This window comes from Cervus canadensis, chromosome 27, assembly GCF_019320065.1.
Source record: "Cervus canadensis isolate Bull #8, Minnesota chromosome 27, ASM1932006v1, whole genome shotgun sequence".
NCBI lineage: Eukaryota > Metazoa > Chordata > Mammalia > Artiodactyla > Cervidae > Cervus > Cervus canadensis.
The window spans coordinates 41,275,815-41,302,075 of record NC_057412.1 but is presented as its reverse complement, the minus strand read 5'-3'; the positions used below and the strand labels follow the sequence as shown (position 1 = coordinate 41,302,075).

At 38.8% G+C, this 26,261-nt stretch overlaps 1 protein-coding gene across 9 annotated transcripts in view; it reads left to right on the top strand.

Annotated features, from left to right (window-relative positions):
• The window catches only part of LOC122428730 (ABI family member 3 binding protein), a 281,331-nt gene that overhangs the window by 60,450 nt on the left and 194,620 nt on the right, over window positions 1-26,261 (top strand). For all 9 annotated transcript variants that reach the window (XM_043448807.1, XM_043448809.1, XM_043448805.1 and 6 more), the window contains exon 2: window positions 14,896-15,075. In XM_043448807.1, the coding sequence (XP_043304742.1) occupies window positions 14,896-15,075 (180 nt within the window). The remainder of the gene's footprint in view (window positions 1-14,895; window positions 15,076-26,261) is intronic.

Sequence of the window (26,261 nt, the reverse complement as noted above, 5' to 3'; positions counted from 1 at the left end):
TCCATAGTGGCTGTACTAGTTTGCATTCCCACCAACAGTGTAAGAGGGTTCCCTTTTCTCCACACCCTCTCCAGCATTATTGCTTGTAGACTTTTGGAGAGCAGCCATCCTGACTGGCGTGTAATGGTACCTCATTGTGGTTTTGATTTGCATTTCTCTGATAATGAGTGATGTTGAGCATCTTTTCATGTGTTTGTTAGCCATCTGTATGTCTTCTTTTGAGAAATGAGATTTACTTTCTTACCTGCATTTCGCATATCCTCATGGCATGAAAGATCCATATAGTCAAACTATGGTTTTTCCAGTAGGCATGTACAGATGTGACAGCTGGACCATAAAGAAGGCTGAGCACTAAAGAATTGATGCTTTCAGATTGTGGTCCTGGAGAAGACTCGCGAAGAGTCCCTTGGACTGCAAAGAGACGAAACTTGTCAATCTTTAAGGAAATCAGTCCTGAATATACATTGGAAGGACTGATGCTGAAGCAAAAGCTCCAACACTTTGGCTACCTGATGGCAAAGAGCCAATTCATTGGAAAAGCCCCTGATGCTGGGAAAGATTGAAGGCAAGAGAAGGGGACGATATAGGATGAGACAATTAGATAGCATCATCAACTCAATGGATATGAGTTTCAGCAAACTCTGGGAGGTAGTGAAGGACAGAGGAGCCTGGTGTGCTGCGGTCCATGGGGTCACAGAGAGTCAGTTACAACTTAGTAACTGATCAGCAACAACATGGCATAAAAACTATTTTTGTAACAAGTTTAACAAAACTAAAGGAACACTTCTGTTATATATCCTCTCCGTCCACCCCTTCCAGTGTATCTAGAGCCTCTGTACTGTAGCTGCATTGAACAAATTGTTCTAATCATATTGCACTGAAATAGTTGATTTATTTATGTGTCTAATTTACTAGAATGCACAATTTTTGTGATCAGACAAGTCATGTTTGAATTGGTGTCACTAATGCCTAGTACCTTGTCATAAGTGAATGGATAAAATGAAAAGCAGATAAGTGAAAATACTTATTTCCCCAGATTCCCCAAAGCAAATAATGATTTTATTTAGAATTTGTAGTTGTTTGAAATGAACCTTGTCACTGCCACCCTTCCCATATAGCAAATACATGGCCATTGATTGCTTATAGTTGCTACTCCCATCCACCCCCTGAAAAAGAGAAAATTCAGCATGCTTCAGACTTTAAAGACTAATTTTGGGAGAATTAGATCAAGGGATTGTGTGCAAGTGACAACTGTCTATGTCTCAGGATAAGATTTCTTCTTAAGTATGAGAGGTTCTTGAATTAGATGGTAGTCTATGAAAAGTAGTTTTCCTGCTGGGTTGTTGGTTGGGTTACAAAGTAGGTAATGAAATTCTTGCTCCTTTGGTAAAACTATTAGCCCTGCCAAGTGGTGCTGAAATGTCAACACTGGCGGGTTCAGTCTGTCTCATTTAGTCATCCAAAGTCACCAGACGGTGAAGTACTGGAATCAGTGCCCTGGGAATTCTGACCGAGGTGGAAACTGTGGTTGTTTTAGCTGAAATGGAAATCACTTACACAGACAGCTGGGCAAACAGACACCAGGTGCCCCATTGGGAAGAAAACCTTTTCCCTTCTGATTTTTGGCAAAATGGCATTTCTTTCTGAATTCAATAGGAAACATCCTCTGTGTCCTTGATGACCATGATGCCTAACAAAAAGTTAACTAGCTTACACCTGGGGAGTGTTAGCTGTCTGGGAATCCTTTGAGAATGGCTTAGCAGGGGAGCTTTCCAGGTGAGCTGGACTTTTTATTTCCCGAACTCTGAGGGCAGCTGTTGCCTGTGGGCACATGTCCTCCAGCCTGCAGCCTCCCCTCGGCACACAGGACAGCGGACAGGCTGCTCTGCTAGAGCTGGAGCAGAGATCACGGGATCCCTGCGGCAAGGTTCTCGCTAACATTGACCCTGTACATGTAAAGTCAAGTCGTGACTTTATCTAAAGCCCCTCAGTCTCTGGCTTGGACAGCTCTCCTTGTGGCTTATGGGACTTTAACTACAATTTTTTCCCTGCATTTTTAAAAAAATGCCATTTTCCCTGAGATTTATAAAAATCTTGCTTTATATATACATATAAACCAGGATTTTTCTGGGTGTTTTCTTATATATTCTTATACTTTTCATATATTTTTTTATTGAAATACAGTTGGTGCACAACATTATATAAGTTACAGGTGTATGATATAGTGATTCACAGCTTTCAAAGGTTATGCTCCATTTATGGTTATTATACAGTATTTCCTATATTCTCTGTGTTATACAATATGTCCTTGTAGCTTATTTTACATCTAATGCTTTGTACCTCTCAATTCCCCACCCATCTATTGCCCCTCCCTGCTTTCCTCCCCTCACTTGTAACCACTAATTTGTCCCCTATATCTGTGAGTCTACTGCTCTTTTGTTATATTCACTAGTTTGTTGTACTTTTAAGATTTCACATAGTACGTATACACAATGGAAGAATACGTTTGAATCAGTTCTAATGAGATGGATGAAACTGGAGCCCATTATACAGAGTGAAGTAAGCCAGAAAGATAAACACCAACACAGTATACTAACGCATATATATGGAATTTAGAAAGATGGTAACGATAACCCTATATGCAAGACAGAAAAAGAGACACAGATGTACAGAACAGACTTTTGGACTCTATGGGAGAAGGCGAGGGTGGGATGATCTGAGAGAATAGCATTGAAACATGTATATTATCAAGTGTGAAACAGATCACCAGCACAGGTTGGATGCATGAGACAAGTAAGTGCTCAGGGCTGGTGCACTGGGATGACCCAGAGGGATGGGATGGGGAGGAAGGCAGGAGGGGGGATCGGGATGGGGAACACATGTAAATCCATGGCTGATTCATATCAATGTATGACAAACCCACTGGAAAAAAAAATAATAATAATAAAAAAAAAAAAAGAAACTTAAATACATACTGATATGTGAAAGAGGAAAAAAAAAAAAAAAGTACCCAATAGTATTTAAATACTGTATGTGTGTTCAGTCACATCTGACTCTTTGCAACCCCATGGACTGTAGCCCACCAGGCTCCTCTGTGCATGGAATTTTCCAGGCAAGAATTCTGGAGTGGAGTGCCATTTCCTACTCAAGGGGATCTTCCTGACCCAGGGATCGAACCTGAGTCTCCCGCGTTGCCATCAGATTCTTTACCACTGCACCACCTGGGAAGTCCATTTGATTAATAGCAACGTTAATCTTCACTATCCTTAAAACATTTAACTGAGTTGCCATGCTTTTCTTGCCAACATTTCTAGTCAGATCACTGGCTTTCAGATGGTTGTGGTTATTGGTAAGAAAAAGCCAGGTTATAGACTACAGACCACTCATTTCTACGGAAGATCAGAAACAACTGAAGACAACTAATTGCCTTGGCTACTCCTTTTACCTTGTGGCTATCACAGGAAAATTAACGTAATTCCATATGGTTTTCTTTCTTCTTCTAACATCTTTCCTTTGATCATGGTACCAAGATAGATAGAGTCATTTGAGTACCATTTTTATGTAATACCTTTTTCACTGCCTAAGAATTAAAGCAAATATTCAATTATTGTGCTTCCCCAGTGACTCAGACAGTAAAAAGTCTACCTGTAAAGCAGGAGACCTGGGTTTGATCCCTGGGTTAGGAAGATCCCCTGGAGAAGAGAATGGCTACCCACTCCAGTATTCTTGCCTGGAGAATTCCATGGACAGAGGAGCCTGGTGGGCCACAGTCCATGGGGTCACAAAGAGTTACAACACCAAGTCCCATGTTAAAATTATGGTTTATATAAGTTAGCATTGTAGTTCAATTAAACACAAATTATGCCATCAGCTATGAATTGGGGGGAATCTTTTGAATGTGTTATCAGATAGTAACTTTCCCTGTTTAACACATAAACTTGAGATGTGACATCTTGATAGCTCCTTAATTAGCTGCTCTGACCATCAGTTCAATTCAGTTCAGTTCAGTCGCTGAGTCATGTCCGACTCTTTGCGACCCCATGAATCGCAGCATGCCAGGCCTCCCTGTCCATCACCAACTCCCGGAGTTTACTCAAACACATGTCCATGGAGTCGGTGATGCCATCCAGTCATCTCATCCTCTGTCATCCCCTTCTCCTCCTGCCTCCAATCCCTCCCAGCATCAGGGTCTTTTCCAATGAGTTAACTCTTCACATGAAGTGGCCAAAGTATTGGAGTTTCAGCTTCAGCATCAGTCCTTCCAATGAACACCCAGGACTGACCTGCTTTAGGATGGACTGGTTGGATCTTCTTGCAGTCCAAGGGACTCTCAAGAATCTTCTCCAACACCACAGTTCAAAAGCATCAATTCTTCGGCGCTCAGCCTTCTTCACAGTCCAACTCTCACATCCATACATGACCACTGGAAAAACCATAGCCCTGACTAGACAGACTTTTGTTGGCAAAGTAATGTCTCTGCTTCTTAATATGCTGTCGAGGTTGGTCATACTTTCCTTCCAAGGAGTAAGCGTCTTTTAATTTCATGACCATAAAGGCATTGAAATGTTTCACTTGCAAGCTAACTAAGAAGAACATTGAATACATCTGAAACTTACAATTTTCAGTTCTTGGAACACAGTAATGCCTGAAAAGGACTTGCTGATATTATATATGTACCATTTGTTGAATGGTGGATAATTATATTAAGCACCATTAAAAGTACTTTCATCAGTGCTGTAAATGGCAAGATGCTTGAAGGACCTCCCATCAGGAGAGTCTGTATAAGGTGGTTACAGAGGTGAGGAAGATCTGGCTCACTCTACAGTGACATAATGGTAGGCCAGAGAGACTCAATCATCTTGAAATGCTATTCTATTGCCCATTCATATCCTATTGTATGAATAAGCTATAACTTGTTTATCCATTCAACAGGTGATGGACATTTGGTTTGTTTCCATTTTGGTGTTGCTTTGAATATCTGCACACAAGTCTTTGCATAAACTTATATTTTCATTCCTCCTGGTAAATACCTAGGAATGAAATTGATGGGTTATTTGGTAACCAACCAAGAGCTTTCACAAACAGTGAAACTGTATGAAATATTTAATGTTCACACTCGGAATGTTGCTCAGACAATTCCAGTTGCTCCAAACTCTGCATAACACTTATTATCGCGGTCTTCATTTTTGCCATTTTTACATATATGGTATCTCACCATGGTTTTAACTTGAATTTCCCTGAAGATTAAGGGTGTTGACCAGGAGTTGGTAAACTATGACCAAGGGGTCAAATCCAGCCAACTCCCTATTTTTGTACAAATACAATTTAATTGGAACACAAGTATGTCTATTTGTTTCCATAACATCTATAGGTGCTCTAGTAGTACAATGATAGAGTTGAATAGCTGCAATAGAGAATATCTAGCCTGCAAATCCTAAAATGTTTACTATTTGACCCCTTTCTGAAAACATCGGACAGCCCTGATGTTATCTTTTCATGTGCTTGTTGGTTATCATACATCTCCTTTACTGAGGGATGTATTCAAACCTTCTGCCATTTATTCTTAAATGCTCTGTTTTCTTATTGAGTAGAAAGAATTCTTCTAAATATTCTGGATACAAGTCCTTTATTAGGTAAATGTATTGCAAATATTTTCTGCCAATCTGCACTTAGCTTTTTCTTTTTCTTGTTAGTCCTTTTAAAGTTCAAAACTAAAATTTGGCCAAGTCCATTTTATCAGTTTTTTAAATCTATGTGTCATATCTGAACTGCTGAGAATTGACTTAAGGATTTTGATGTATTAGAAAATTTGACTTTGTACAACAAAGTAAGTGACTAAGCAAGTATACAGGTTGGCAGTGTCAATAGAATGTGTGCAAAGAAAGAACATGCTATGAGTAAGAAATATGGCTTATTCTTTTAATCCTGAAACAATTTAGTCATTATTTTACTGACATCATTACTATAGCTATTCTTTTACTTAATATCTTGCAGAAATAAATTCTAACTGATTGTTCCCAAACTTGTTATTTAATGCTTTACAACATTGAGAGCTGGGGGCTGTGGCATTTATTGCTACTACACTAATAGATACTTTTTAGATGAGAAGATAACTTTCCTATTTTGAAGTTTTTCTCTTGAAATGATTTTATCAACTTGACCAACTTCATATAAACAATTTGTACCACATTCTAAAATATTTTTGAAAGTGTTAAGATAACATGAAGAGAGATTAGACATGAAAGAATTCCTGCTACTGAACAGGTTGTGATGGTAACTCCTTTCTCACAGATCAGCGACTGGATGTCCATGGTACTTTAGCTGGCTTACCTAAGCATTTTAAGTTTGGGCTATGTTTCTTTACAGGGTTTTATTGAAACGGGCCACAGTTTAGTTTAGTCACTCAGTCGTATCCAACTCTTTGAAGCCCCATGTACATCAGCACGCCAGATTTCCCTGTCCATCACCAGCTACTGGAGCCTACTCAAACTCATGTCCATTGCGTCGGTGAGGCCATCCAACCATCTCATCCTCTGTCGTCCCCTTCTCCTCCTGCTCCCGATCCCTCCCAGCATCAGGGTCTTTTCCAATGAGTCAGTTCTTTGCATCAGGTGCCCAAAGTATTGGAGTTTCAGCTTCAGCATCATTCCTTCCAATGAATATTCAGGACTGATTTCCTGTAGAATTGACTGGCTGGATCTCCTTGCAATCCAAGGGACTCTCAAGAGTCTTCTTCAACACCACAGTTCAAAAGTATCAATTCTTCGGCACTCAGCTTTCTTTCTTTATAGTCCAACTCTCACATCCATACACGACTATTGGCAAAACCATAGCTTTGACTATGTGGACCTTTGTTGGTAAAGTAATGACTCTGCTTTTTAATATGCTGTCCAGTTTAGTCATAGCTTTTTTATCAAAGAGCAAGCGTCTTTTAATTTCATAGCTGAAGTCACCATCTGCAGTGATTTTGGAGCCCCCCAAAATAAAGTGTCTCACTGTTTCTGTTGTTTCCCCATCTATTTGCCATGAAGTGATGGGACTGGATGCCATAATCTTAGTTTTCTGAATGTTGAATTTTAAGCCAACTTTTCACTCTCCTCTTCCACTTTCATCAAGAGGCTCTTTAGTTCTTCTCTTTCTCTCACAAGGGTGGTGTCATCTGCATGTCTGAGGTTATTGATATTTCTCCCAGCAGTCTTGATTTCAGCTTGTGCTTCATCCAGCCTGGCATTTTGCATATATGTTATATATGCATATAAGTTAAATAAACAGGGTGACTATATACAGCCTTGACCGTGATTTGGAATCAGTCTATTGTTCCATGTCCAGTTCTAACTGTTGCTTCTTGACCTGCATACAGATATCTCAGAAGGCAGGTCAGGTGGCCTGGTATTCCCATCTCTTGTAGAATTTTCCACAGTTTGTTGTGATCCACACAGTCAAAGGCTTTGGTGTAGTTAATAAAGCAAAGTAGATGTTTTTCTGAAACTCTCTTGCTTTTTTGATGATCCAACAGATGTTGGCAATTTGATCTCTGGTTCCTCTGCCTTTTCTAAATCCAACTTGAACATCTGGAAGTTCACCGTTCACATACTGTCGAAGCCTGGCTTGGAGAATTTTGAACATTACTTTGCTAGCATGTGAGATGAGTAAAATTGTGCAGTAGTTTGAATATTCTTTGGCATTGCCTTTCTTTGGGATTGGAATGAAAACTGATCTTTTCCAGTCCTGTGGCCACTGCTGAGTTTTCCAGATTTGCTGGCATATTGAATGCCGCACTTTCATAGCATCATCTTTTAGGATTTAAAATAGCTCAACTGGAATTCCATCACCTCCCCTAGCTTTGTTTGTAGTGATGCCTCCTAATGCCCACTTGACTTCACATTCCAGGATGTCTGGCTCTAGGTGAGTAATCACACCATTGTGGTTATCTGGGTCATGAAGTTCTTTTTTGAAAAGTTCTTCTCTGTATTCTTGCCACCTCTTCTTAACATCTTCTGCTTCTGTTAGGTCCATACCATTTCTGTTCTTTATTGTGCTCATCTTTGCATGAAATGTTCCCTTGGTATCTCTAATTTTCTTGAAGAGATCTGTAGTCTTTCCCATTCTATTGTTCTCCTCTATTTCTTTGCACTGACCACTGAGGAAGGCTTTCTTATCTCTCCTTGCTATTCTTTGGAACTCTGCATTCAAATGGGTATATCTTTCCTTTTCTCCTTTGCCTTTAGCTTCTCTTCTTTTCTCAGCTGTTTGTAAGGCCTCCTCAGACAGCCATTTTGCCTTTCTGCATTTCTTTTTCTTGGGGATGGTCTTTTTTTTTTTTTTTGTTTAGTTGGAGGCTAATTACTTCACAACATTTCAGTGGGTTTTGTCATACATTGATATGAATCAGCCATAGATTTACACGTATTCCCCATCCCGATCCCCCCTCCCACCTCCCTCTCCACCCAATTCCTCTGGGTCTTCCCAGTGCACCAGGCCCGAGCACTTGTCTCATGCATCCCACCTGGGCTGGTGATCTGTTTCACCATAGATAATATACATGCTGTTCTTTTGAAAATCCCACCCTCACTTCTCCCACAGAGTTCAAAAGTCTGTTCTGTATTTCTGTGTCTCTTTTTCTGTTTTGCATATAGGGTTATCATTACCATCTTTCTAAATTCCATATATATGTGTTAGTATGCTGTAATGTTCTTTATCTTTCTGCTTACTTCACTCTGTATAATGGGCTCCAGTTTCATCCATCTCATTAGAACTGATTCAAATGAATTCTTTTTAATGGCTGAGTAATATTCCATGGTGTATATGTACCACAGCTTCCTTATCCATTCATCTGCTGATGGGCATCTAGGTTGCTTCCATGTCCTGGCTATTATAAACAGTGCTGCGATGAACATTGGGTGCACGTGTCTCTTTCAGATCTGGTTTCCTCAGTGTGTATGCCCAGAAGTGGATTGCTGGGTCATATGGCACAAAGACAGAAATATAGATCAATGGAACAGAATAGAAAGCCCAGAGATAAATCCACGAACCTATGGACACCTTATCTTTGACAAAGGAGGCAAGGATATACAATGGAAAAAAGACAACCTCTTTAACAAGTGGTGCTGGGAAAACTGGTCAACCACTTGTAAAAGAATGAAACTAGAACACTTTCTAACACCATACACAAAAATAAACTCAAAATGGATTAAAGATCTAAATGTAAGACCAGAAACTATAAAACTCCTAGAGGAGAACATAGCAAAACACTCTCCGACATAAATCACAGCAGATCCTCTATGACCCACCTCCCAGAATATTGGAAATAAAAGCAAAACTAAACAAATGGACCTAATGAAACTTAAAGCTTTTGCAACAACAAAGGAAACTATAAGTAAGGTGAAAAGACAGCCCTCAGATTGGGAGAAAATAATAGCAAATGAAGAAACAGACAAAGGATTAATCTCAAAAATATACAAGCAACTCCTGCAGCTCAATTCCAGAAAAATAAATGACCCAATCAAAAAATGGGCCAAAGAACTAAACAGACATTTCTCCAAAGAAGACATACAGATGGCTAACAAACACATGAAGAGATGCTCAACATCACTCATTATCAGAGAAATGCAAATCAAAACCACAATGAGGTACCATTACACGCCAGTCAGGATGGCTGCTCTCCAAAAGTCTACAAGCAATAAATGCTGGAGAGGGTGTGGAGAAAAGGGAACCCTCTTACACTGTTGGTGGGAATGCAAACTAGGACAGCCGCTATGGAAAACAGTGTGGAGATTTCTTAAAAAACTGGAAATAGAACTGCCATATGACCCAGCAATCCCACTTTTGGGGATGGTCTTGATCACTGCCTCCTGTACAATGTTAGGAACCTCAGTTCATAGTTCTTCAGGCACTCTGTCTATGAGATCTAATCCCTTGAAGCTATTTCTCACTTCCACTGTATAATTGTAAGGGATTTGATTTAGGTCATACCCGAATGGTCTAGCAGTTTTCCCTACTTTTTTCAATTTAAGTCTGAATTTTGCAATAGGATTTCATGATCTGAGCCACAGTCAGCTCCTGGTCTTTGTTTTGCTGACTGTATAGAGCTGCTCCATCTATGGCTGCAAGGAATATATCAGTCTGATTTTGGTATTGACTATCTGGTGATGTCCATGTGCATAAACTGGCCATGGTCAGTCAGAATCCCGGGATCAACATTAAATGTCTGCTCAGCACCTATGCCTACAGCAATAGCAACCTGTCTCCTCTGGTTGATCCAGAGGGTTCTTTGAACTTGTAGCGCTCTTTTTTCTGATTTTCTCATTTCACCACCTTCCTGTTTTTAATGCCACAGGGCATGTATTTTCTTTTAAAAACTAAAAGGGGATTAATTCTAATTTTGTTTTGAAAGGCATTCTTTTTCTTTTAGAATTTCACAACCCCATTTGGAATACTTAGAGATACCCTAGAGTGTTGTAGAGGATTAGAAACAGCTGTCATAGATCCAAAGTTCTACTTTGCCAACATGCAATCTTTTTCTTTTCCAGCCATTCTAGTATTGCTTTCCTGAAATGCTCACATGCTTCATTTTATCTCACTCTTAATTAGTATATGTTTTGTTTCTCATTTAAGATGCAATAAAATGTTCTTTCAGTTCCCATTTCTCTGTATTCCTAGGCTTTCCTGGGCAATATATATGCCACTTATGAATGTTTTCTTAGTTAAGCTTGTATCATGTTGTACTTTTTAAAAATTATCTCTATTTAAATCATTCACCTGAACTTTTTGTGCTAATTGTTGAAAGATAAAAGTTATCACATGACTAGTGTTTCAGACCTTTAAGCCAGAACTACCCAGAGTGAAGATAAATTTATCAAAGGTTAAAAATTATTATAGGATGCACTGAGAATTACCCTAAAATACCGGGGAATTTTTTTAATCATGTAAACTCAAATACTAGTCCAAACATTCATTTGAAGGGACACTTGAAAAACTTATTCAGATGAAAAGGACAAAATATTGCTTAACCATTTTGCTGAGCTCTAAAAGGGTCAGTGGGGTCATAAATGAGTAAGAAAATGGGGTGTTGAGCGAATCCATGCTGGGTGACAATGTGAGCGTACTGTAGGGCCAGGGTCTTGTATGCATTGAAGAATATGAGAAGATTTATACTAGCCAAAGACAAATGAGAGATTTTGAGAAGTAACCAGATAATAATGACCTACTCAATTCTACTCAATACACTGTAATGACCTATATGGAAAAATAATCTAAAAAGAGTGTACATATCTATATGGATAACTGATTCACTTTGCTGTGTATTTGAAACTAACACAACATTGTAAATCAACTATACTTGAACAAAATTTTTTTTTAAAAAAAAGAGTATTCATACGTAGCAAGATAATGAAGGGATTTGAGTTCCTAACTCCCATAAGGAACTGAGAAGAGAATCTCAAAATATGAAGTTTGTGGTGCTGTTTTCAGAATAGGCTTATTTGTGTGCTTTTTTTCTCAGGAGCTTTAGAGGTTTAGCTCTAGAGAGTAGTATGAGTTGGAATTTTGGAGAAAGTAGGTTAGATAAATGCCAATTAACTTAGAAAGTTACATGATGTTGATGTATTTATTGACATGAATTATTAGCAAAAGGGAGAAAGACTGGAGTTATGAAAATGCTGGGCAGAGGAAGCAATAACATTTCCACTTTTGTTAGTAGTTCTGTTTACAGCCTTCCTTTTTCTCATTGGGACAGTCATTCTTCCCACTTCCCAAGGGGAGGAATAACATGGTACATCTGTGAGCAAAGGTCTAATGTGATGATGTCGTGACTCTTGGCTCTCTGCCCAAGAAGAGTGCAGCCAAAGTACATAAAGATTCCTAATCACGTCTTCCCAAACAAGGTGTTGGAAACAGGCCAGCTGTTTTTTTTTTTTAATTTATCATGAGACATGATAACCTTACAAGGTAGCAGAACATGTGCTTGATTTAGATTTTTTCCATTCCACTGAGCAAGATGGATAACTGTTGAGTTCATCTAGGCATTTAACTAAGAATGGGAAAATTGGCTTGGCCAAAATCTGTGTTACACATGTGAGATTATCTATCTATAACACCTTATCAAAATCTTGTGAAGTTAGGACAAAACATTAGCAGTTAGCATCAATTTGAACATTACAGTATGGGGATTAGCTACTCCGTACTCAATTGAGTCAGGACAAAATTCTCAGCAAAATTAAGAGCATGGAAGCATACGTTACCATATGTAAAATAGATAGCCATTGGGAATTTGTTGTGTGACTCAAGGAACTCGAACTGGGGCTCTGTAACAACCTAGAAGGGTGGGATGGGGAGGCAGCTGGGAGGAAGGTTCAAGAGGGAGGGGACATAGGTATACCTATGGCTGATTCATGTTGATGTTTGGCAGAAACCAACATAATACTATAAAGCAAGTTTTCTTCAATTAAAAATAAATTTAATAAAAAGCAAAACTGAGCAGAAAATCCAGCCTAGTGAGAACTTAAGATGCGGTGTTGACCCTGCACTTAACCAGCCGAGTGACGGAGGTGTGGCCACCCTGTCACTTGTGTGGTGAGAGAACTGGATGAGGTGAGCTGGGGATGAAGCTTCCTCAGACTTTGGATGAGCCACTCAGTATCTCTGGGTTTCAGTGTTGCTGCAAATGTAGGAATAGCAATCAGAGAACCAAGAATTATAGAAATTTTATCAAATTTTGGTAAAGTACATGCCTGGATTTAGTAGTACCAGCTACTGAAGTAAGAGTGGTTCCCACAGCCTGGTCTCCAAGATGGGGCTGTTTTTATTTCTTCAAAGGCCTGATGGAAGGCTTCTGTGTGGCTATATTGAGGTGGCCCAGGATGATTTTTGAGTGGACTAATGTAAATTTAGTGTGATGGATTCAGGACATCCACGGTATTTAGAGTGCAGACTGGTATACATACAAGTCTTTGATTAATGAGAAATGGACTGTGAATTATTAGGTAAGTAAATACAGTCTTCCCAATAGGGAAAGTATTTAAAAAATGTAAAATCCCAGGGAAATAATGAAAGAAAATAATTGAGGTCCACAATCTCTTATCTAAAACTCTCAGAGTCAGACATGCTTTAGAATTCAGAAAAATCTCTGGATTTTGGAATTGTACTAGGGTGCCTAGACCATGTATTAAGTAACCTCTTTGGTGGGGTCTTGATCAGCACCCTTTAATTAAGCACATTTAATTATAGGATTAAAATTTCTACAATTAGAATCTAGAAAGATAGTACAGATGAACTTATTTGCAAAGCAGAAGCAGAGACGCGGATGTGGAAAACAAGCGTATAGTTGCCAAGAGGGAAAGGGAGGGGGGGATGCATTGGGAGACTGGAACTGATGTATAGACACCACTATGTATAAAATAGATAACGGATGAGAACCTACTGTATAGCACAAGGAACTCTACCGAATGCTCTGCGGTGACCTACGTGGGGAGGGAATCTACAAAGAGTGGGCATGTCTGTGTATAACTGACTCACATGGTGGAACAGCAGAAACTAATGTATGGCTGTAAAGCATCAGTGTTGTTTTACATTACCCTGGCTGTTCAGTGAGATTAAAGGACTGTGTGGCTCCATCACAGTTCAGATTGAGTTTTGTTGCCAAATTCTTTTCACATGAATTTATAAAAACCTAACAAAGCCTTTCTTTGGACTTCTAAACTGTGGCTAAAGGGTGTTGGATGGACCTGATTAAGTAACCGATTATTGACCTATTACTATGTGTCCGCTTTAAGATGGTGCCATTTGCACTAACCTTTGTCAGCAATCTGTCCAAGTAGACATCATTATCCATTATCTGTAATTTACAAATCAGGAAACAAGACAAGGACAGGTTAGTGATCAGTCAGAGGCACCATGGTCCGTATGTGGCCAAAGTGGTTTGAACTTAGCTTCTTCTGGCCCCAAAGAAAAAAAAACAGTGTTGTTTCCTTACTGCTTGGTCAAGACTTTTTGTTAGTACGACTGTCTGTCCCTGTTGCTTCATAGTTAAAAAATAATAATAATACTGTCGTGAAAACACAGGGTTTCTCTCCTTCCTCTGCAGTCTCTCTAGGGAAGTTCATCCAGTGATCATTTATAAACTAATGACCCTCAGATGGATCTGGGCCCCCTTTCTGAGCATAACACTTAGTCACCTTACTGTTGGACATTTCCATGTAGTTGTCTCACTGACCCAGCAATCTCCAAACAGAAGGAATCATCTGTTCTCTCTACCCTGCTCCTTTTAGAAAATCTAATCCACCATCTCAGTTACTCCTAAACCTAAACGTATGCACCTCCCTCGCTTTCCAACCCTATAAATAATCACTAAATCCTACAGGGTTATGGCTGGAGACCGGCACCGAGGGGGCTGGGGGTTTCAAAGTGTGGTAATTCAATTTGCCAATAAGAAATTTCAGATCCTTTTTACCAGACAGTGCTTGGCATTCTCATGGTGGGGGTTTAGTCAGTCATGTATGACTCTTGCGACCCCATGGACTGTAGCCCGTCAGGTTCCTCTGTCCGTAAGATTCTCCAGGCAAGAATACTGGAGGGGGTTGCCATTTCCTCCTCCAGGGAATCTTCCCAACCCAGGGATTGAACCCTGGTCTCCTGCATTGCAGGCAGACTCTTTACCAACTGAGCCACCAGGGAAGCCCTTTTGGTGCTCTAGACTACTTTATATGTTATTGTCTGTTTATTTTGGTCTCAAAATTACCTGTGTTTTAGCTATTTAGGTGGGTGCGCCGTCATCCTTAGTAGCTAGATACCACGCTTCCCAGTAAGTTGGCCTCTCGCCACTAACCTTTGCTCCAAATTTGTCTTGGGATGCTAAGGAGGTAAAGTAACAGCCACCGATATTTTCATTCCCATCTCTAGGTAAAAGGCCAAACCTGAAGGTCCACATCAATACCACAAGTGACTCCATCCTCTTGAAGTTCCTGCGTCCGAGTCCTAATGTAAAACTGGAAGGTTTTCTCCTGGGATATGGCAGTAACTTGTCACCAAACCAGTACTTTCCTCTTCCTGCCGAAGGGAAATACACTGAGGCCATAGTCGGTAAGATTTTTGGGTTTCAGGCATAGGAAGAAGAGGTAACAGGTAACGCGTGTTACATGATACATGAATCCTGAAGCATCATTTTTTTTCTACATCCTCAGCTGAACCAAATGCCATAAATACAAAACATCAAAATTCTTGTAACCCATAGCACAATTCTTTACATCAAAAAGTATATAATACTGCAGAAATAATCATTGCCATTATACCTACAATTCCTGACCATATAACTAAACTTGCATAGGGAAAAAATAGTTAAAATAACTGGGCTTAAATCTCTGTAACATAGCTTGTTTATGTGGATTAATTTTCCTACCTGCTGTGTCTTTACTTTCTTCTGGTAGAAAATATCAACTTCAGCTTTCTGGGTGTGTCTGCATGACAAGCTACCTTTAAAACTAAAAGACAAAGCATTAATATTACATTAAACTTTTTAGAGTATTTCAGACAAAAGATTAAAGCTTGTATTTGTGTTATAAAATTTTACATCTTTAAAAATATTTTAATCACATTAAATGTAATTTGAGGATGTGAGCACTGTCAAACCTTCTCCAGAAATATTATTTGCAAATAAAACATTTTAAAGGATAACTTTTTTTTTAAAAAAAGGAATCCTTGACTTAAAATGCTGTCAAAGTCTTCCTGAACAGGCTAAGACTAGGTTTGTATTTTGCTCATTGCTACACTTATTGCTAAATAGCTTTTCCATAAACTTTGAAGTTTAATCCTCTAACATGAACTACTATATACCAGATCTAATATTTGTGCATATATGCAGCAAAGTTAAAGATGAATCAGTTTTGCCCTACAGCTCTTTCTCACAGAGAGGTTCTCATAGATAAGTCTCTCTTGTACTTTAAAATTAGGCAAGAGAGTAACATTATTAGTTATAAATGCCTAGGCTAAATTTTACACAAGATAAGCATGTTAAAAGCAAACACATCAGTTTGTTATCCCCCAAAATTTGAGAACTAGGCACTTTGACAAATGTAGAAACATTAACCTTGATCACATAAACCATAAGGAATTTGAAAATTTGCAAATATTCCTTCAACATATGCACTCTTTACTATTAATATAAAAAGTGGCTGGGAGCTATACATGTACCCCTACACAAACAGAAACAGATATACTATCCCTTTATTTATTGAGCATTAGAAGTAACATTTTACTTATGACAATTTTTATCCTTGGTTATATGGATTGAAAATATGGTTAATAATAAACATCCTTTCCTTATGAGGCAGAAGGCATCCTATCTTAAAGTGACCGAAGTTAGATTGCTAATGAAAAATATATGTAGAAAACTATAAAGAAAATTTCTAGCACAGATATATCAAGCTTTTGTTTATTCAGTAAGGAGGGATGGTCAAGTGGAATAGGTACCCTTTTATTTGTTTCAACTCTTAAAACTCTGTTATGAAAAAATTCAAACATATGAGAAGAATGAAACCTATAATGACTCTTGTGTATAATCTTGCAACTTGAATATTGTCACTCTTTTGCTCATCTCTTTCCATGTATTCCTTATATTTGCTCATATGGGTATTTTAAAGCATAGCTAGATATTATATTTGTATAGTCTTTAAGCATTTCAGTATGCATCTCTAACAGATAAAAATATTTTTAATAATGTCTTACTTTTATCTTATTATAACAATAATCCCATTATATTGTTTTATGCCTAGTCCATATTTAAATTTCTCTGGTCATCTTTAAAAATGCCCTCTTTGAGCTGTTCCTTTTTTGAATGAGGATCCTATATGGTCTACATGTTAGGTTTGACTGTTACATATCATAAGTCTCTTTATTATATGAGTCCTCTCTCCCTTCTCTCTTTAAATGTCATTGATTTGCTAAAGAAATTTGATTATATATTCTGGTCCACAATCTGTATTTACCTGGCTGCTTCCCTGTATTTTTCAACTGGTTCCTCTATCCTGATATTTCCTATGAAAGCTATTTTGATTTGGAGGCTTTGTTAGATTTGGGTTAAGCATTTTCAGGAAAGAATACTTTATAGGTGGTATTATTTCCTAACAACTCACAAAAGAGGTACATAAATGGCTGGTGTCATACTTAGTAATGTTAATACTGTTTGCTATGTTTAGGTGACCTCAGCCTGACCCTGCCATTATAAAATTCATCATCAAATTTTCACTTAATGGTTTTTAGCATCTATTGATGGTCATGGCCCAGATCCATTATTTTATACAGAGGTTGTAAAATGGCAATTTTTACATTTTAGAAAGAATCTAATTCTATCATTCCTTTTGCATTTTTCAATTGAAATTCTATATTAAAGAAGAATTTTCTTTTATTTACTTTTTAACTTTCCTTATACAGTGTTTAGGAAATACAAGATAAATTCTCATTGTAGTAAATTGATGCCTGGAAATCTGCAGTGTTGACCAATGGTATTGTTGTTTATTTTATAATCAGTAAGAATGCATTGGTTATTTTTATTGATTTGTAAGATATTTAATGATTTTTAATCATTATATCACTATCCATCCCTTGCAATTATTCTCACTGTCCTTTAAATATGGTTGATTGTTTAACCTTGGTTCACTATTAAACTGTGAACTTTTAAAGTTAAAGTTTATGTCTTTTTCTTTGGTTATTCATACCAGAATGACCTACATTGAGTAGACAGGCAATAAATATTTGTGGCACTGAAATCTGAACAGAGTCAAGTCTGTGTAGAATATTTAGGCTGGAGGAGGCTATGAGAGACTGTCTAGTCTAGGCTCTTGTCATCAGGCTAGTATATAACTAAGCCATCCAGGTATATAAAACATCACTGTGTATCTTAAAGATCTTAAAGCACAATGACTCCCAAACTTCTCCTGGAAGGCTATTCTAGGCAGCATTTTTAAAACTCTTAATTTATCCTTTAGATTGATATGTTCTTTTTGTTTATTTTCTTTCTTTTCTAGTATGCTGGTGGAAGATGAAAAACATTCTTCTTAGATATTTACTTTTCCATCTTTCTTTATGCCAAGGAATCTGTGTGCTTCTGTTTTTATTACTTTGAAACAGACTTGCATTTCCAAATTAAATGTTATTATCTGGTTGCTTAAATTGATTATAGTCGTTTTTAAATTATTATGGTTTTATTAATGGCTCAAAAATCGTTAAGCATCTGAATATTAGTTTTCAACTGCCACTGTAACAAATTACCACAAACTTGGGTGGCTTAAAACATCACAAATTAATTAACTTACATTTATGTAAGGTACATCTACCTGGGAGTAGTGACTTCTGATGTGAAGCGCTCTTGGGAAACTCTTTAGAGATTTTTTTGTCTCTTTCTACAGCTCTCAAATGAATTCTTTCCCATCCTATTAGTAGTAGTGTTGTGTTAGTCATGTCCAACTCTTTGCAACCCCATGGATGTAACCTGCCAGGCTCCTCTGTCCATGAAATTCTCCAGGCAAGAATACTGGAGTGGGTTACCATTCCCTTCTCCAGGGGATCTTCTCGACCCAGGGATCAAACCTGGCTCTCCTGCATTACAGGCAGATTCTTTACCATCTGAGCCACCAGGGAAGCCTTTTCCCACCCTAAGTTTTGCTAATTCCTTGAAGCCCGGCAGTTGGCAGAAGAGGTTGCTGGCACCGTGTGGCAGGTCAATGGTGGATTCGCGCATTTTGTGGACAGTTAAGGAACATCTGGGCTTCCCAAGTGGCACTAGTGGTAAAGAACCCACTTGCCAAAGCAGGAGATGTAAGAGACTCGGGTTTGATCCCTGGGTTGGGAGGATCCCCTGGGGGAGGACATGGCACCCCACTCCAGTATTCTTGCCTGGAGAATCCCATGGACAGAGCAGCCTGGTGGGCTACAGTCCACGGGGCCACAAAGAGTCGGACAGAGCACATGCACAGCTCTGTGTGTGAGAAGCCCAAGGTGGGTCTCTCTTGGCTAAAGTCAAGGTTGTGGCCAGGGCTGCATTCCCTTCTGGAGGCTCTGAAGGGAAAATCTGTTTCTGTTTTTGCAGTTTCTAGAGGGGCCCACCTTCCTTTTCTACCTTTAAATCTAAAAATATGATACAAATAAATACATAAACAAAACAGAAACAGACTCACAGATACAGAGAACAAACTAGCCATTTGTTCCCTATTAGTGGTTACCAATAGGGAAAGGGGATGGGGAAGGGGCAAGGAATTAGGACATACTATGTATAAAATAGAAAAGCAACAAATATATATTATACAGCAACGGAAGTATAACCATTATTTTATAATAACTTTTAGTGGAGTATAATCTTTAAAAATACTGAATTACTCTGCTGTACACTTGAAACTAATATAATATTCTAAATCCACTACAATTGAAAAAAAATCCAGCAACACTGGGTCAAGCATTGCTCACACCACACTGCTCTGATCTCTCCGGCCTCCTTCCACATTTAAGGATCCTTATGATTATGTTGAGCCCACCTGGATAATCTAGGTTACTCTCCATATTTTAAATTGGTCTACATTCTTCATTGTACCTGCAACCCAAATTCTCCTTTATCATGTAACCTAAGATATTCACAGGTTCTGGAGAGGAGGATGTGGGCAATCCTGGAGGGCCATTATTCTCTGTGGCACAAACTGTATGTTTGAAATTTGTGTCTCTATTCCCTTTCTGCTACCAGTTTAGAGTATCATCATTCTCAATTCTGCTCATCTGTAAAACAGTAATTAAGTCTATTTTAGACAGATGTGCTGTGGGCGTGTTAGTGAATTCATGATCATAAAGAGATGAGTTGAAATCCCTTGGGTGCAAGTTGGACGAGCAAAGAATTTTTATTTCTTTGTGTAAAAAAAGCACCACTTACATCCCCTCTTCTTACTTTATTCTGTAAGAGGATAGTAGTATTTCTTCAGTTGCACCAAACTATACCTAAACATTGTAACTTACTTTTGTTTTCAAACAAATATTACATGCCATTTTGTCTGCCCCATTCCACTTTAAGTGTTTAAGATCCCACCACTGAAATGAGAAACGGTTGATTATTCAGAAATATTAAAGTTAACATTTAATGATATGTGGACTAAATAATCATCTTGAAGCATTTCTACTTTTATTTTAATATGTATCTAGTATTGACAGAGGTATTTTAAAAGTCATGTTCTGGTCTTATATGTAAAACTAAAAAACATAAGAAATATTCCCTTTTGCTATTTATGAAACTTCTGTAAAACTTTTACTTTTGTAGAATCTTCTAAGATTTTTGTAGACTAATCGGAGCAGAAGAAAAAGGAGTATTTTCCCAGATGAATATTAATAACTATTACTGGCTTTGAGTCTTGCAGTGATGTGATAAAACATGATTCTCATATAATAGATCTGAGGTTCCCATATCCTTTTTTCCCACATCATCAATGCTCTCATTCTGGCTTACATATCCAGTTTTCGCTTTGTTACTTTTGTGTTCAGCTGTTGGTAATTTTGCAAATGTCCAAAAATGTAAAAATGAGAATTTTTTGACACTGAATCTTTATAGACTCATACTTTATGGTGTTCTCTTGACCTCTGAAAATATGTTAATCAGTGTCACCTGGCAAGGAAAAAGTTACATTCCATCAATCTTGTAGAGCAGGTTAAGGAGCTATTTTAGTATCCTTGCTGCAAAAAATAAAAATCTTAAATTGGAAAAAAAACCACATATTTATCACTACTAGGAATTCTGATTAAAGGATTTCTTTCAACTAGGTGTTAGGACTCCAAAGGGATTTGAGGGAAAATTTCTTCACCGCCCCCTATTCTCACAGCTGCTAACCCTTACGTTAACTGCCCTAAAGAGAACGGGTTTTTCATGCTCAGACAAGCAGTCTTGCCTGTAGCCCCTCAGAGTGGTTCGTACGCCAGGGAGGATGCGCTGAGATGCTCTGCCTTGGAAGCAGCCTGCACCAAAATGCTAACATCTGCATTTAAGAAAAGATCCTCCTCTGCCTGGAGAAGCAGCATGATGTGGAGAAAGAATATGTATGTTTTCAGTGAGACAGTTCTGAGTCCAAACTCAACCCAGTTACTTACGATGGAGTAGCTCTGGGTAAGCCACTTAACTTGTCTCAGTCAGTCCATTTTTTTCATCTATAAAATACGTTATGAATACTTCAGAATTGTTGTGAAGACTATAAATTATTTAAGTAAGACTAACATAAAGAGGAGGTATGTTTTATAATTGTTTATAATTGTCAGTTGCTGTTATAACAAATTGAGCGGTCTTGGATAATCTACCTAACCTTTCTGAGCTTTGTGTAAGATCTCTGGGGTAGATTGCTTTAGCAGACTGTCAGTGACTTAAAAGAAGTAACCATACTCATCTGTTTAACTGCAACTAAGAGTTTCCTTGGAAGGGATAAATCCCCAAACAGATTAAGAAACACAATAGGCAGCAAAATCTAAGACTGATACACAGCCCTTGGAGAGCACAGGACTGTCTTCCATAGTCAGGTCATCTTTTAGTCATTACTGGGGGCAGTTCTATTCAGTGACTTTGAATAGAGTCCTTAGGTAACTCTCAAGAGTCTCACAGCTGTGGCCTCTTAAGGAGAAGGTGAATCCTCACAAGATACAGTTGAAAGGGTTTGGTATTCCAAGATTTCAATTTTTTAACCTGTCTTACTCTAAGAAAGCAATTTTAAGCAGGAAAGTGGAAAGAATTTTGACCCATCTTACTAAATATAGATCAAATTAAGAGCCTAACCCTGTTTCATTTACTTTAACTGATGGTAGTTTTATCGTAAGTTCAGGTCAAAATTTAATCAGCAGTTCCTTATTTTGATATTTCTTTCTTGCTTTTGTTTCACTGGGGAAATTTTTGTTTAAATTTTTGAATAAAATTTATTTACAGTGGTTCAGATGTGAATATCAATTATATGTTTATAAGTGTAATTTATATTCCTGTAGATATTAACACCCCTCACAAGTTTTACCCTTAATTTTTACATCTGTATAGAAAGCAAGAGCAAATGTACAATTTTTTGGCATCATTGCAACCCTTAGAGCTTCAGTTGTCTTTTTCTCTCTGTATAAAAATATTTACGTGTGGTCTATTCATTTTTATGGAAGTGGGGTGAAATACAAAATAATAGAGATTGCTACTATTCATTATATGGGAGGATAAATACTACCTAATGACAAAAAAGAAGTGAATGTTTATTGTGGAAAGTGCCACCAGAAAGTTGATGGTGGATTCACTGAAGAAAAATAGCTAGAGGTTGAAAATTATTGAAGGAACTATTTAAGGACTTAAGCTGAAAAATAGCTAGTGAAAGGAGCAAGGGAAACTCACAGGAGGAAAAGATACACTGTCTGTCATTGAGACCAGCTCAGTTCCTGTCTTCTCTGGCAGAATCTTAGGGAATTAGCAAGAAGCTGCGCAGAGAGCATGGTCTAGCAACAGCAGTGAATACAAGATAGTCCCAAAATGCAGATGAGGGATATGACAGTTGTGGAGGAGTAGGTCGTGGTATTAGGGTCCTTTTACACATAAGGAAATGGAACCTCTAAGAGCTTCAAGTCAACTCCCAAATGCGTCAAAGCTGGTAAATAGTACCCGTGTTTGAACTCAGGAAGTCTGGTTTGAGAACCTGAGCTCTGAAGCGCTGTAATTTTATCTGTTGTTCTACAATGGAAAGTCTGCATAAGAACCTGATTTGTTTCTTCTATAATGCCCTTTATTTCTTAGGATGTTCTTTAAACAGTAAGGGCTTTCCTGGTGGCTCGGACCGTAAAGAATCTGCCTGCAATGCAGGAGATGGGGGTTCGATCCCTGGGGCAGGAAGATCCCTTGGAGAAGGAGATGGCAACCCACTCCAGTATTCTTGCCTGGAGAATCCCATGGACAGAGGAGCCTGGCAGGCTACAGTCCATGGGGTTGCAAGGAGTTGGACACAGCTGAGCAGCTGACACTGTAAATAGTAAGCAGAAAGGTCTTGTATCATGGAAGGAGCCACGAGATGCTTTCAGCTTCCCTGGTGGCTCAGAGGGTAAAGCGTCTGCCTACAATGCGGGAGACCCGGGTTCGATCCCTGAGTCGGGAAGATCCCCTGGAGAAGGCAATGGCACCCCACTCCAGTACTCCTGCCTGGAAAATCCCATGGACTGAGAAGCCTGGTAGGCTACAGTCCATAGGATCACAAAGAGTCAGACACAACTGAGGGACTTCACTTCACTTCATTAAGATTTAAATAAATTAAAATCTGTGAAGTATTTGCTACATCCACAAAACTTGTTCTTTTCTACCCATTCCACCGCCACCATCACCATCTTTATTTTGAGTTGCCCATCTGTGAAGCCCTACTGCCCTCTACTCTCCTCAAGGCCATATCTGCCCAAGAAAGTCAATGTTTTTATCTCTCTCCATGAATATCCTAGAGGCTAAGCATTTTCTTTGACCGTCATTCTTAGTAAACTGCTATTTGTTTTTATTCTGGGGAGTCTTGTCTAGTCCCAGACTCTTCCCAAATAGAAAATTCTGAAGAGGTAAGGACACTGGAAGCCTCAGATTTCTTTTTCACATCTAATGTTGTCGTAATTTAGAAACACAGTGAATGAATGAATGGGTGAGAGGAAAGGGAGAGACCCAGGAATCTGAAATAGCTATGGGTCGCATTTAGATGGGTTTTTCTCTTTTGTTTAAACTGTTTTCAAAATGTCATCTAATTCTCATTTGGTTCTTTCTCTGGAAATGATTTTTACCACTGAGAAGTATTTGGCTTTAAATCGTCACGATTAACCCAGATTTCTCATTAAACAATAGGAATCTCAGAATCACTTGATTTTCCTCCAAGGTGCAAAATTGAGCAGAACTTGAGTAAGCTTCAAAGGGGAAGTTTTTAAAGAGGTTGGCCTAGTAGGAACTAATTTCTTAATAAATTTTATGGCACCACTGAAATAATTCACCATGAATTCATACCAGAAAAGCCTTGTTTGATAATAGATGCCCATTTCACCTGTTTTGATAAAGATATCATATTTTCAAGGTTCTGTTTTTTCTATTGGATTCAGTGTTTCCATGGTCTTCCTGGCCTCACCAAACAATAGATAAACTGTCTCCAAATTTATCTTTTCTTGGAAATACAATAAAAGAAACTCAGTATTCCAATATAAAGTGCAATTTTTTCCCAATGTATTGCATAATGCACTGAGACCAAAATCTAACTTTTACTTATTTTATTCTTAATTATATCTAGAAGGGTTCTGCAAAATAGCTTATGGCCCTTTGGCATGAGTCAAAGGTATGCACTGTCCCAGATTTATTGCAAAAGGTTTGTTGATGAGAAGTGGATTTAATTAGAAAGACAGCTGCTAATGTAAATTAGCAGGTTACCTGGAACAGATACAAGATAATATTTAGATACAATACAATACAATATTTAAAACTTTATAATTTATTTTTCATAAATTTCCATATTTTCCATTATAATTTCCATCTCAAAACCAAAGACTACCATCAAATCCTAATTTCCTAACTACTCCTGTTATTTCTTTAACGTTTTACTTTCCCAGGACACAACACTCTCTGTCACATACCCGTCTTGTCTGGAGTGCTATGCTGTGAATACCAGCATTTAGTCACATTCAGGTCTAGGTTGTTCCATTTTCATTTTTTTGCTTTTGTTTGCACTAGTCATATTTTAGCAGCTAACTAGTGAATTGCTCAGGGTGAGAGCTGACTCTCACCATCCCCCATGTACTCCATGATCAGGGTCAGTAGATCCGTGGGTGTAACAGCTGACTGCCCAGAGTCTGCTGGGAGTTTTCTGGGCAAATCTCCGAGTCAACACTGTAAACTCTCTTTGCCTAGGGTGGAAATCTCTAGGAGAAAAAAGAAATTATTCAACTGGCTTACAGTGTTGACTCTACCCTATTTCTCAGACTAGGTTATGGCTTACATCTGCTGTTGTGGCTTAATTATTAATAGTGCTCCCATTTCTTTCAAAAGTGTCCCAGTTTAGTTGAAAAGTTATAGCGTAATACACATGTGGGTGAAAGCCTTGAACTCATAGCATCATCCCCCAGTCTTTCATCGCCTGATTTCAAGCTTATAGTTTAGCCTTTTCTCTACCACTGGGGATACTCCTCAAGAAGAAGATATTCCCCCAGGCTGGCATTCATTTCATTTATCAGGTTGAGTGCACAGTAGCTGCCCACCAAATGCTGGATTGGAAGTTTTCACCAACCCATGAGCTTATACTTTGATATCGTTGGGGAGCTACAACGTGTTGGGCCAAGGGCTTTACAGAAAGGGTCATTGACTCCTCACGGCAGGCCCTTGACGCTGGTACTATTAGCATCCTCTTCTTCCCACTGAAGAGTAAATCCCTGAGAAGTGAAGAAAGCTACATGTGGCAGGCTGGCTCCAGAGCCCCTGCATTTGACTACCATGCCATACTGCCTTCCCCCACGGCATTTAAGTATTCTGTGACCTTGAACTCTAGGTACAAACTCATCTCCTGGGAATTATTTCTGACCCCTCACCCCCTACATGATGATGCAGACTAGAGCATTTGAAAAGAAAGACATCTTGCTGGTTTGATGGCCCTGGCTTCCATCTGATAGTGAATGCGACCGAGCTTTGTTAGTTGAAAGGACAATATCCAAGTAAAGTTGTGATTATTCAGTCATATTTCCTGTAGAGATGATTTTAGCAAAGTGATGAATTCACTGGAAAATGTGTGTGTGCGTGTGTGCAGGCTCTCCATCAAGGGCAAGTCCTTGCCAAACGCTAAATGAGTTCATAGACAACACCCTACACTAAATTTCTCTGTGGGGTGCACCTATAAAGCACAGGCAAGGAAAAAACTGTGGGCGATGAAGTCAGCAACGTTAATGTCTAACAGGTCTCTAAACTGGGAAAGGATGCGTGCTGGCTGCGGAGGCAAATGGTACGAGAAATGGTTTACGTATTTGTTTCCAGGGTCAGGGCGAGAATTTGTCAGAGCTTGCTTGCAAGTGAGGCAGGGTTAGCCTGGGACCGGGGCTGAATGAGCAGCTCCAGGCTGAAAGCTGTGATAACAGGGAGTGCAGGACTGCCTGGTCCGTCCAGGCTGTGGTGGGAACTGGGGACGGAGGGGGAGGGGAGACCTGGCTTTCCGGCCATGTGATCAGTGGACTCAGAGAGCCCTGCATTAAAGTTTAGCGCTTTGCTGTCATGGAAATTTTAGTAGGTTTACCTTTCGTCT